General features: G+C 40.4%; 1 protein-coding gene across 24 annotated transcripts in view; it reads right to left on the bottom strand.

Annotated features, from left to right (window-relative positions):
• PLCB4 (phospholipase C beta 4) overlaps positions 1-14,191 on the bottom strand; it is a 397,020-nt gene that overhangs the window by 78,576 nt on the left and 304,253 nt on the right. For all 24 annotated transcript variants that reach the window (XM_053926118.1, XM_053926124.1, XM_053926125.1 and 21 more), the window contains 5 exons: positions 11,285-11,393; positions 6,527-6,737; positions 5,437-5,530; positions 2,594-2,673; positions 1,950-2,034 (listed from right to left, as the gene is read on the bottom strand). In XM_053926118.1, the coding sequence (XP_053782093.1) occupies positions 1,950-2,034; positions 2,594-2,673; positions 5,437-5,530; positions 6,527-6,737; positions 11,285-11,393 (579 nt within the window). The remainder of the gene's footprint in view (positions 1-1,949; positions 2,035-2,593; positions 2,674-5,436; positions 5,531-6,526; positions 6,738-11,284; positions 11,394-14,191) is intronic.

Below are 14,191 nucleotides of genomic sequence, written 5' to 3'. Positions count from 1 at the left end.
ATCTGTGACATACATTGTCATTCAATGATGAATTCTAGCCATTCATTTCCCATTCCCCCATCCATCCATCTATATATCCACCCACCCACCAACCCATAACCCATCCACTCTTCCAGGTATCCATTTATTTTCAAAACTAATTTTTATACTACTTGTTAAAAATGTATTCCTATGTCTATGTTGTCTCAAATGAAACACTTGACTGAAATTATGCTTCCTTTGGAGGCCTGTTGTAAACTGGTCTACTCCCTAGCAATCTCTTGAACCAGATACCTCCAATAAATATTCAACCCAGTATAGGCCACCTTCTTTTTTAGATATGTTTTTACATTGGTGTCCTGTGCATCCCCACTCCCCGCCATATCCCGTGATTGGCAGCTCTTCAGTTTAGGGAGCAGGTCCTGTTCCCATCTACATCACTTAAATTTCTAATAACACTTTTCACATATGTGCGTATCACTTCACAAAGAACACAGTGGTCTTTCCACAAAACCTAGCACCTTAGCCCAATGGCAAAATAAAATAAGATAGAGGGCCTAGGTGAACCAAAATGAGATAAACTATCAGGGGTGTTTCTTGGTGGGCTCCCCTTGAACAGTCTGAGACAAGGATTAAGGTACAGGCAGTTTGTTTGGGAGGCTGCCCTGGAAACTCCAAGAAGAGTAAGAAAATGATCAAAAGAAGACGGGCAGCCAGTTGAGGGCAGGTTATCAGGAAAGTTATCACTACAGGCAAGTGCGGAAGGATCCTGCTGGGGAACCTGGAGGACAGTGGGAAACATGTGCTCAGAGTTATCCTCCTGAAGAGTGAGGGAGCATGGGCTGGGGGTGTTCATTTCTGGCACTTCTGGTCTGTCTTTCACCCATGGCCACAGCAGGGTCCAGTGACCAGAGGTCTCCTCAGAGGCTGGGGGCAGGAGGCGGGTGGAGGTGGGAAGAGGGGAGAAAGCTGCAGGTGCTGGCTGTCAGCTGAAAGTCAGCCCAGTACAGCGAGAAACACGTGATCTGTGGACAAGACAGGGTGCCTGCAGCTATGGCTTCAGTAAACAAGAGAAGCTGGGGGTGGGTTCAAGGGATGCAAATATGCTTGTCTCCTTTTTTTTTTTTTTTTTTTTTTTAGCTCCCATAGATCACTTTGAAAAAGCTCATTCACTGTTCAACTACTCAATGTGTTCACAGGTAACATGAAGCATCTTCCTTCACATCAGTCATTGTAATGTTCAACTGCCACCTCATGCTACCATGTTTGGGCTCACCAGCTGCCTGTCAATAGTGGGGGAAGATTTTATTACTGTACATTGTTTTATATTTTAATCCTGTTAGCTGTCTTGCTGCTTGTAAGATCAGTGACAGAGATCTTAACCACTTGGGGTTTGGGATCTTTGTAAAAATATCATGAACTGTCTAGAATGTTTGTGTAAAAAATATTGTATGCAATTAAAAGGAGTTCACAGACCCTGCAAAACCTAGTGATGGTCCACAGGCTAACAATTCTTTGCTTGATGAAGGAATTAGCAGGTAAAAGAATGAAACTCAAGAAAATGTACATATAACATTGCCCAAGTATTTACTTTGGAGTCGAAAAATTGAACTTCAGGCTCCTATGACTTCAGTTTGTGAACTTACTGTAGCAATGGGCTCCGTGGGTGCACATGTAACTAGAGCTGAGAACACCCACTGAGTCTAGACCCTTGGCCAGTGGGCACTTTACGAAATGTTAGGAGACAGATATCAGAAACTGAAAGACCCCCAAATTTAAATTACATTGAAGCAAATGTATATTTTACGTCTCTCTCTACATGTAAGCATGATGAAAGCTTTCTGTACCAACAAATTTAAATAGATATGAAGATGCTTAGCATTAGTCCTCCAGCACTACTTGACCCTTTAGAGATGAATTTCAAAACAAATCCATTCATGTTAGCAATGTGGTTAGCTAAAAATACATACTGGATGGGATTCGAGTGCTTGTTTCAACAGGAGATCCCCAAATAGATCTTCGCAATATTTGGACATCTTGTACTGTTGATATTTGCTGGAAAGAAAGAACTGGCATTTGTAAATTCAAACATCCATTAAACATCTAAGAAGAAACACTCATTCCTAGGCGATAAAAAACCCAAAACTCCCACTCTACAAAAGGCATGACTGTCCTCTTGATGTTAATACAAGATGTATTGTTACATAACACAAACTAACCAGTGTCTTTTAAAAAAGTAGATTCCGCCCCCACTCTAAGAGCTGGAAAACAGAATACAAAATGTCAAGTTCACAAGGTCTGATTTCAAATATATTGCCAAGTCTTCCAACTCAATGTAACTTTGGGCAAGGTGTCCTGCTCTGCCCTTTTGTTTAAAGAAAGCATTTCTAAAACTTCTTAAGATGCCTTAGGTTTTATTTCTTTTGGGTGGTAGGGAGCAGTAGTGGACTGGTGTTTTTTGTTTGTTTTGATTTTTTTTTTTTTGCATAAGACTGACTGCGTGTTGCATAAGACCAAACACACTATTTGGTTATTTAAAAAGATACAGAGCAGGTGTGGAGAATGGCATTAGGAAATAACCCTTAGAGACTTGGAGTGGGATGAATTATTATACCTGCAGTGATTTTCAAAGGAGAGAATTACAGGATATTCAGATGTGACAAATGCAGTTTCCTTGATGGCTTGAATAACATCCTTTAAAGATAAAAGAGTGTTAATGAGAGAGAAAAGAAAAGAAAAAAAGCAGCCCCTGAAACCAATCAGAGACCACAAATTTGAGTTTTTCAGAAAGTCAATTCTGGCAATTCTGATCTGGAGAACCCATTTACCTTGATACCTGTACAAGCTGAATTCCCTGCAGATAAACACAGGTGCAGTTAATGGTTAATAATAATTTTTTTCATAGCTACCTTTACTTCTCCAAAATTGTGCTACTATTAACTGACAAGCCACTTCACCTACATGTCAGACTAGTTCCTTGTTCAATAATCTGCCTAAGACAGATTCAGAGTTCACCTTCTGGCTGAGCGGGTGAGCTTCCAGCACAGTGGCTTTCACAAGAGACGGCTATTCTGCTCCTCCGCCTCGGGGAGGAACATGTTGGCAAAAACTGATGGACTGCTGGAAGCCTTCTTTGACTTTTCTCTGCATCTGGGAATCAGTCTGGCTACATTTCATTAACTGGATGAAGACTCCAGGGAACTGATGTGACATTTACAATATCCCTTGTTTTGTGTTAGCCTGGTGAAATGGCGGGGGTGGGGGAGGCAGGGAAAAGGTTCTCCCCAGTTAAACAGCATGCGAGGTGAAACAGGGAGGTGCTCTAGAGGCCCCTCTCTGAACTGAGACCTTGGTCACTGGAAACTACTTTTGAATGAGCTGAACATGTCCCTGCCACGATCTCTCATGACAGATGGCTGGCCTCACTCTGCTTAGCTTGAGAAAGCATGGCTACCAACCAATGCTGCTACAACCATAGATCATATTTGATAAAAAGTCCACAACTTTGTTAACCACAGGGCAAGTCCCCTCCTTCAGTTAACTGGGAAAATACTTAATAAGTTATCCAGGGAAGTCCATTTGAAGTGAAAATGCCCTAGGTTAAATAATCTTGGGTATTTTATTGAGCAATCTATGGCGAAGGTGGTCCTTTAGTTATTCTTGCTTAGAGATTCTTCCCAGGCGAATGTCTGTGACCTTGATTGTCCACTTGAGCTGACAAAAGAATTACACCTTGAGGAAAATCTTGGCTTTACTTATGGGTTCGCTTTTGCTCACCTCCAAGCTGAGGGGGAAGGGCCTTCTTTGCAGCTAAGCTCCTTACTAGGCTCCTTAATTCTTAAAGAGGACCCCGACCTTCCTGTCAGTTTGCCTGGCCGTGCAGAGCCGTGGCTTCACACCTGGATATGCTCTTGGTACTTCTCAGGGAGCATGATGTTCAATTCATTGCTACTCAAAACTCACCAACATCTCGGCTAACAGAAAAGAAGCGTTTGGAGTGTTATGGGTAGAAATCGCCTCTGGCGATTTGCCACACGCGAGCAGAATTGAGAGCCACTGCTCTAGACGTTGCAATAACTACTCCGAGTTATGCCGAACTGACAGAGCCCCAAGTACTACATACCGGCCAACCACGGAGTTTCACTATTGACTCATCTTTTGGGAGGATACTGTTGTAACATATTGAGGAACGTTCTAAGAAACCCACCTTTAAACTGCACACAGAGATCACCAAACGGCCATCACTGAGACGCCTATTTGTAAAACTGTACGTTTCCCTCCGTGAGGACCCTCAAGGAAGAACTCCTCCCTCTGGTGTCTGTACCAGGAATAACTGTGTGGCTCTGGACCAGCTGCTCTGTCTGCACTTTATAAATCCTGTGAATCATCATGTTTTTCTCCTTGCACTGAAGTGTAGAACGTTTGGAGCCCAATGTGTGGTATCGTTTGACAGTTTATAGAACTTCTTGATGAGAATTCATGAACTGATCTCACTATCTTATTTTCTTACCCGTACAGGCACTGTTAGTAAGTAATCTATTGGGTTGGCCAAAAAGTCCGTTTAGTTTTTTACCTAAAATAAAAGACACATATTTCCTTTTCACCAACATCTTTATTGATTTGGATAATTTGAGTATGTTGGCTACCTCCCACTATTGGCTTTTAGTGGGTAGAGGCCAGGGGAGCTGCTAAACATGTTCCAACGCATAGGACAGCCCCACAGCAAAGAGTTATTTGGCCAAAATGTCAGTAGTACCAAGAAACTTCAGAAACCACTGTCTGACACATTCCCTCAGTCACAGCACCTTCCCCATACCCTGCACACATCTTTTTTTTGCATTTCAGCTGTGTTTTTACCTTTCCTGAAATAATAAAGCCTAACAGGTCAAAAAGGTTGTTTATTTTCTTCCATCTTCAATATTAAAATGGCTGCACAAAAACTGATCAATTTTGATTTTTTAAAAAATGCATACTGATTTGAAAGCTGTCACAATACAATCTAACAAAACTGTTTTAAATTAAGTTAAAGACAACTAAGCACTACTAGAGACATCGTACGGAAAAACCAAAAATGAACTTTTTGGCCAACCCTATGTTTCATTTTCTGTATTACATTTATCTTGTTATGCCACTTTGAAGACCCTCAGAAATAATGCAAAATAAGCAAGCAAAGAAAAAAAGAGAGAGCAGGAACAATTAAAGACTACTTGAAGAAAGCAGAGCCATGAAGACTCTGCCAGAGAAACTGCATTTTATAGCAGCGCCCGCATTTGAAAGCAGGAAAGTAGCATAAAGGAGACGCTAAGTAGAGAAAACATTTTCCTTGTTTCTCCTCAAAACTGGAAGAAAAAAAATATGAAGGTGAAATGCTTGAGAAAGCAAATCATATGTTTTCTCCACACCACCTGTTTCCGTAAGAGATAGGAAGGGCTACGGCTATGTGATTTTAAAACTCACCTTGAAGAGGATATCTGTGCACATCGCTTTCCCGTGAGTTATTATCGGTTCCTGGTCTTCGCCCTTCCCATCCCAACAGTCGAGTTCCACACATCTAGGAACAGAGCGAAACCACACTATCGGACCCTCCCAACAAAACAGTGTATGTTGAAATTAAAAGAAGACACCAAAATAAGTAGTTTTCTTATAGAAGTGGAAAATGGAATGAATGAAATGAGGTTATTTCACAGCATATGCAGGTTAAAATCACATTATTCTCTTTATGAGTTTGGTATTACCAAAAACGGACTCAGAGGTTAAAAGACACTTCAAAGACACAAGAACCACTGTAGTTCTGGATGAAATTCTAGTTGTGCAAAAACTACTATAAAATAAATTTGGGAGAATTGGGGAAATTTGAAAATAGGCTGCGTTTTAGATGATGTTAAAGAATAATTTAAAAATTTTGTTAGGTGGGATGATGTTCCTTGTAGCCATAAAAGAAAATAGCCTCGTTATGTCAGCAGTTCATATTCAAGTATTACGAGACACAGATACTGATGTTGTTAATTTCTTTACAAATATTTCCATAGTCAAAAGATGGCAGGTTAAGAAAATAAGATATAGGTTACTGATAACCAAGAAAAAATCAGAATGTAAATGCATTTCTTATTTTTCACTTTTAGCCTTTTTGTCATATTTTAAGCCTCAAATATTTACCAACTCCTGTCAAAGAAAAACAATTTTCCGTAACCTTTATTCTCAAAGAATAAAATTTTAGAAACGTAACATTCAAGCTAAATTTGCAAGTGCCTGTGACCAACAGGGAACATCATTACTTCCTAAAATATGCATTTTTTTATAATTTTTAAAGGATATTTTAAATTTACAGTAGAAAATAGCTTTTGACCCACAGAAGGACTCCAGGCCTTTGAGGAACAGATGTGGCCGTTCCTTTCTCAAGGTTAAATGAGCACCACAGTCCATTTAAGAGAAAGACCAATGTTCACTTCACTTTGAGTACTACTTCGTTGTTTTAGAGAAGAGCAGAAGTGCTCCATATATATATAACAGCCATATATATATGTAACAGCTGTCTTGAGTTTCTGACCTGCACCCAGCCAGGAGAACCTGTTTATACATTTCTACTGAAGATTTCCCGCCGAATTGTCGGCCAGTGAGATAGGTGTTGTGGGAAGAACTGATGAAGTAGTGAGCCAGAGGATGGTCCATTTCTTGGTAAAGTTCTAAACGATCTAGGAAGACGGGTGCATTTTCATCTGACATCAGATATCTGCAAAATCCATCACTTGATATAAGGCCTGGGGGAAAGAAGAACATCTTAGCAGACTTGTGGCTTTGTTAGATATACATCTCCTGTCTTATTCACGGAAGCTGAAGCAGCTTAACCAGGAGGGGTAAAAACTCCATTGTCTCTTTCCCAAGAACTTTCATTATACAAAACTTGAACAAAATAACATAGTTGCACAATATAAGTAATCCAATGCATTCAACAAAGAGGTAGCATTCTGCTTGCATGTCCATGATGGCAGAGCCCACAGTTCCCTGAGTTCAGAAGCACAGCACCAGGAGCTGTGGTGACCAGAGGGGTCCAGGGGACCTTGCCTCTGCCACTCACTCCTTATGCTCCTGGGTCTCATCTTCCTCTTCTGTCCAATGGGGTAGGGGGAGGGGGTGAGTGCTGGCAACACTGGTTTCCCAGGACTGTCAGGAATGGTAAATGAGCCCATGTATAAGAGGCACTCTTAAAAAACTGAAATGGAAAGTGAGCCGGGTTGCTCACTTGGTTAGAACATCATCCGATATGCCAAGGTTGCAGGTTCGATCCCCAGTCAGGGCACATATAAGAATCAGTCAGTGAAGACATCAATAAATGGAACAACAAATTGATCTCTCTCTCTTGCTCTTTCTCCAATCAACTCTTAAGAAAAGGAATACATTCAACCATGAGGAATTATTGTTCTCGCCAGATTGGAAAAGAGGTTAGTAGACTCTCTGGAATTAATCCAATTTCCCCATTTTATCTAAAAGGCAGGGTATAAGACTGGTGAGAAGAGTTTACAATCGTCATAGAAATGTGGCCCCAGGAACCACTGTTCCCTTCAGCTTGGGGACAGGACCCACGGTAACTGCAGGAGAGGCATTCAATGTTCCTGCACCTCCTGTCCTATCGGCCACTGACAGCTTCAGCTTTTTTGTTTCTATGTCAGCATTCACAAGTTCTAAACTGGTTTCAAGCTTACAGAAAAGTACAGATGATAGCAGAATATGTAGGCATGGACGTACACCACAGCTTTATCAGATCGCAACATTTGACCTTTCTTGCTCCACATTTTCTAAGGGAATTCGTGACCACGGATGCCTCTGCAGGGCCCTGTGTGCCCCACCCTCAATTCCACACAATCCCATCTTCTTACTCCAGTGTGGACAAGCACTACCCTAGTGTTAGTGTTTAACGTTCCCAAGTGGTTTTGCGACTTCACTACATATGCATTCATCCAAACATTAAGTAGTTTTAAATATTTAAAAATGTATAAAAGATAATCCCACTCTTTGCGTTTGCAACTTGCTAGTTTCATTGTGTATTTTCTTGGGACTCATCAAGTTAATATGAGTAGCTCTTATTCATTTATTTTTGACTGAATAATAAATAGTATGTACAGTAGAATGTATAGTAGTCCATATATAAATATACCACAATTTATTGTCCATTTTTCTGTTGGTGAATATATAGGTAATTTCTAATTATAATTAAAAACACCACAAAAAAATGTGTGCCTCTGTCTCTTGGGCACAGATATTTATTCTAAGAGCAAGTACTTCCCGAGGCACTAGGACAGATGCAGTGACAGAAGAAAAAGACAAGCCCTGCCTCCATGAAACTCATATAGTATGGGCGAGAGAACAAATAAATTAACAAATAAATATAAGTATTATATAATGTCAAGAAAGTGCTAGAAGGAAATAGAAAGCACGCAATGAAAGTGATCAAGAATGATCAAGATGCTGTGTTAGATATGTACCCCCCCCCCAAAAAAAACCCTGTTTTGAGGTCATTTTTACACATGGGGAGCAAGCCACACGCACACCTGGGGGAACCCCATTCCAGGCAGAAAAATTAGCAAGTACACAGATGTAGGAATGTATGACAAAGGGCAAAGTTGATGGACATGAGGCTGGAGAGGCAGCTAAAGGCTACATCACTTGGGCTTTAGTCTTCTCTCAGTACTTTGGATTTTATCCTACATGTGCTGAAAAGCCTTTGGAGGATTTTGAAGGGTAAAATAACATGATCAGATTTGGTTTTGAAAGGTTTACTCTGGCCACTGCCTGGAGCACAAATTGTAAGGCATTTGAGTAGAAAGGAGATTAGTTAGAAGTCAACTGGTATTGTCCAGGGAGAGGTGATGTAGGCTCAGCAGGTCTGGTAAAAGTGGAGATGATGAGAAATGATTTATTTGGAATTTATTTTGCGTGCAGATGGTGCAGATTTTGCTGATGAATTAGAGCTGATATGGAAGCACAAAACACGTTGAGGAGGATTCCAGGAGTTTGGACTTGGAGAACTGGCAAATAATGGTATGAATTTCTAAACTGGGAAAGGAACAGGTCTGTGGGTGAGAAGAACCAACATGATGTATACATACATTTGAAGTGCCCATTCTACATTCAAACAGAGGTTTCTACTACGTGTCTGTAAAGGTTAGGAGTGGAGAGTTTCATTAGGAAGTCGTGTGTGTAGAAGAAACTTAAAGCCACTGGTCTGGATGAGCCCTTCTAAGGAGTGTAAATGGAACAGAGACCAGGGGACTGAACTTGGGCCACTCTGACATCCGAGTGGGAAATATCAGAGAAATTCTCTAGGGTACATGTTGTACGTGGAAGTAGAAAGACTGAGTTGTAGGACAGGTATATTTTCCACCGTACTATTGCCAAAATATTCATCAAGATAGTTGTACCAGTTTACGCCTCCATCAGAAATTTATATGAATGCCTTTTGCATCACATTCTTACCCATACCTGATAATGACAGACTTTAAAATATCCATCATCAATGAAGTGGTGAACCTGTCCTTTTTAGGTGTATTAATGATAATCTCATAGACATTTAGGCCCTGGAAGAACTTTGGAAATAATCAACAATATATATGTATCATAACATCTACCACACTGCCACGGAACTGCTAAGTCTTTCTTCTTCAACAGATCACAACTGCCTTATTCAGTATTTAAAAATTTTTTAATTTATTGATTTGGGGTGGGGGTGGTGAGAGAGAAAGAGAGAAAGACAGACAGAGACAGAGAGAGAGGGAAACATTGATTGGTTATTCCACCTATTGATGCATTCATTGGTTGATTCTTGCATATGCTCTGACCAGGGATCGAACCTGCAACCTTGGCATAGGGGGACGATGCTCTAACCAACTGAGATACCTGGCCAGGGCCTTATTCAGTTTTGAATCCCCAGCATCCAGCACAGTGCTTGGTACACCCGTGTTAACCTTTTACAAACTTTAGGAAATGAAGGTAGGGAGAGAAAAAACGACTCGATTGACTGCACAAACCTTACCATCTTATAAGCAGGGAAACTGAGGCCCAGGAATATAGTTCTTGCTCAAGGTGACACAGTGGCAGGGTAGCAACAAGAAATCAAATATGGCAAAGTGCTCAATTTTTTATAGAGCCAATCTCCCTTTCAGTTTAATCATATGCAATGTAGAATAAATTACGATGCTCGGAATATTGATAAGAGAGGTAAGCAATGAAGCAGTCTAGCTGAAGATATGTATTTGAGACCCTAGCAGAGAGTGTAAATATAGGACTACAAACAAGGGAGAACTCTATTGGACTTAGAAAAATATCGGGATGAAGTCACATGTCATTGTGAGCCAGGAGTGTATATAAACAGGTTGCATGTGGGTCCAGAGAATGCATAAATCTTTCAGCTACATACACAGAGATACAAAATAAAAAGAACCTCTATTCTTAAGAGGTGGAAACTGCAGCTATGATACTCATGGGCATGTGGGACAGACAGAACTTGAACCTATATCTCCATACTCTCTCCAGTGAGACAAGGCCAGAGGCACCCGCTCAAGTATCTCAAGACATTCACTGCCCAATTACATTAGCCTCATCCTTCCCATCATTTGCAGGTGTTTCCCACTGCTGGAGACTGATCTTGAATTTTCTCTCCAAGCCTTTCCTTTGTTGCATATTGGCATGGACCACACATTGCTTCCAACGTTTTATTAAAAGTTGAGAAGGCGCATACAACTGTAATTGAATAACAATAAAAATTTTTTAAAAAAAGTTGAGAAGGTTTAAAAGCCCCACCAACTTTCTAAATTGATTCCTGACTATTTAATTTCATGTCAGTTGCACTTATCTTCCACACTAGAGGCCAAATGATGGGTGAGGAGGCTCATCAAATGAAGAATGAAATGTACTAGGTTTGGCAAAACAAAAGGGAGAAAAAGAAGGTATAAATTTTTATAGGAAATGGAATATGCTTCAGAGATTGCAAACAGAGATTGGATTTGGCATTTTTACATGTTAAGCATTATGCAATATAAGCATTATGTAACATAAGAAAGTACACGGGGGAATACCCACTATAACATGATTTTAAACTTTTCAGTCAGGATGGAGAAATTGTGATCTAAGGTAAAATTTATACCAACTTAGAGCAAAAACAAACAAACAAAAAATCAGTCAGTTACCAATCCTTGGCTCTAGGGAGTTCCAAGGCATTTAAAGATACCTTTAACTAAAAATCTGAGGACTTTAAAAGTTGCATATATTCTTATTGCTTTTAATAAAGAAAATTTTTTTCTACTTTTATTACCTTTTTGCTTCAAGTCTTCATCAGGCTCATACATCTCAATGATCTGCATTGCCCTTTTAGTGTCGTAAAACGGGAATAAAATTTCATTCAGTCGAGGGTCTCGTTGATGCTACGATGAGAAAGTAACTCCATTCAGGCCGACATTTCTCGCCTTTACGACGTTACACACTACTCAAGTTTGTAATTTCTAAAACAAGATGTATCTGTAATATCACATTTATAGTTACAAAGATAGGATTTCACTGTCTTCCTGTCTTTCTCCCTAAAATATACTTCAAAAAACTCCAAATTTGGAAGGACTTGGTTGATTCCCCTCACTGAGCTAGAGAGACAGAATTCAGAGTATACTTTGTTTTTCCTTCAAAAATTGAAGGCCATGTAATAGGGTGTGCATGCCAACTGTACTAACTTCTTGTAGCCTTACTGAAGGTTAGATATTGGCATAAATGTCTACAAAAAAAGTGAAGTAACGAATATTTTAAAGAAAAGGAAAAATGAAAGCAAAAATTGAAAATCCCAAAATAGTTCAAATAGATAATATACTACTTTAAGTGCCAAAACAAAAACAATAATAAAATCTGCTAATACAGGTAAACATCATTTCATTTCCATTATATCTTCCTACACCAATAAGAGATTTCTTGGGCACTCTATAAACTTTGTTTTCTTGAGTAACTATTTATCAAAATGATCCAATTTTAATAAAGATGAAAATTAATCAGCACAAGGATATCTGGAAGCTATAAACAATACGAAAATCTGTATTTAACTGTCAGTAGCTCAGAAAGTCTACGAAATCGACATCAGTTTGCCCTGAGGAAATTCTCCGGGCAGACAGTGCGCGAATGATTGAGGTACTTAGACGGATGGTGAGGTCATGCTTTTTAAATCGGCACTTAGGTCCTCGTGGTACTAATAAGGCATCAGGAGCAACGATGTTCCTGCAGTCTGTCCTAACTCCACAGCAATGATGAAACAGATTCAAACGACTGACTGACTCAGCTACAACGCTGTGTGTGTTTCTGTGTGTGCATCTGTCTGTCGGTATAGACCTGGAGGCAGTGGGTCCATTAAATTCCTTTCCTGTTCACTCTGCATTAGAGGACGGAAAACACTGCCACTCTGGTCGCCCATCAAATAAATACAGCGAGCGTCAATGGAATAATGGCAGATAAGCAGATGTGAGCAAAACCTGGTCAGTAGGTAGGCCTTTGGCAACAACTCTTTACCCAAATATATGCACAGACTTTGGAAAAACACTATTGAAAATGTATTTAAGAAACAATTGTTAAAAGTTCATATGGATTTCCCCTCCTCATTTATTTTGAGATGGTAATCTGAAATGTGGGTTTCACCGAATGAATGCCTTTGGCCAACAGAACGTTTGATGTAATTTCCTAGCGCACTTGCGGCCTAGCCTGCTCTGGCCCTCCCACCTCCCCACCGAGCTGAGTGTTCACTCAAAAGGAATCGATATCGTTTTTGTCAGTTTATCCCAATGAAGCATGCTTCTGCTGTCATCTAAGAAGTTATGGCTCACAACATGCATGCATGTGCTAGAGCAAAAACTGCTATATCAATAACAGGCCTTGAGACCATAAAGAACAAAAGTTGATGGGGTATGCAGAGAAATCACGGGGTGAACCATGGAAAGCCAGGCAAGTGAAGGCATGCGACACCTGGTTTAGGAAACGATGCCGCCATGCAACCCTACAGCTCGCTATTCCAGGAAACGACAAGCACTGCCCCTCTGGTGAGAACACACCGCTTTAAAAACTCTTTAGAGGCACATTCCTTCCCAGTAAATAACAGCATGGAAGATGATGGATGCGGGATAAAAGGTCCTTTTTAGACCCACTGAAATTATGTGCCAGGTTGGCCACTATACTTCTTTTCCTTACTAAAATTAAGTATTTTGATTTAATGATATGCTCAGGGGGCAAATATCCTGGACTCATGGAGGTGATGGGGCAAATCCATTTGAATTAAAAAGTGAGAGGAAGAAGAGATTCAGGTAAGGGGAGAGAAGAGACAGTTAGGGAAAGGAGGGTGGGGAATCCAAACATTCTTATGTGCTTTTTACAAGAACATAGTGTGTGGTCTGTGAATGGCACCAATGGCACCACTGTCACCTGGGAGCTTCTTAGAAATGCTAATTCTCGGGCCCCACCCCAGTCCTACCAAATCTGGTTCTCTGGGGTAGAACCCACGAATCTGTTTTTTTTTTAAACAAGTCTTCCAGGTGATTCTGATGGCTCCAACTTAAGAAGTACTGTTCTAACATGTAAAGGTATGCCTTTCAACATATTTAATATCATAAACAAAGTATTTTCTAAGTCCTACACAGATAGAAGAGTGATAAATGTTTGTGATATCCTCCCAATGAAACCCTATTAAAATTGTGTCCCACGGCAGGATATTCACTAGAACTTCCCAGCAGAAGCACCAGCCAGGAACACCAAGCCCTGAGATGCATGCATCAGAGTCCCCTAACTCAACAGTCGCAGCAAATAAGCGTTAAGAACAGACAACAAGAAACTGCATTTGTTTTTGCATCTGCTCTGCCAGATAACATGTTTAATCTTCGGCTTTCCCTAACAGTTTCACGTTTCAAAAGGAAGTATGGTGCAATCTGGATAATCCAAAGGCAAGGAAACAAATGCCGAGATTTGCATTAGAGTCACAAAACCATAATTTTTAGATGAAAAACAAAGAGGAGAAAAGTCATTTCTGGTAATCTCAGAATAACAGAATTGCAGAAGAGTTCCACAGGGACACAAGCAAGGTGAGACGAATGCTTCACAGCTCTGGGGGATGGGCCACTGGTTTTCGGCTGGGGCTCGGGAAGCATTGTACCCAGGACGTTCACTCCATCACGTCCGGAGCTTTGAAAATGAGATTCTAAGC

Source organism: Desmodus rotundus, chromosome 6 (assembly GCF_022682495.2).
Source record: "Desmodus rotundus isolate HL8 chromosome 6, HLdesRot8A.1, whole genome shotgun sequence".
In the NCBI taxonomy this organism is placed as follows: domain Eukaryota; kingdom Metazoa; phylum Chordata; class Mammalia; order Chiroptera; family Phyllostomidae; genus Desmodus; species Desmodus rotundus.
This window is presented reverse-complemented; position numbering and strand designations above follow the sequence as displayed.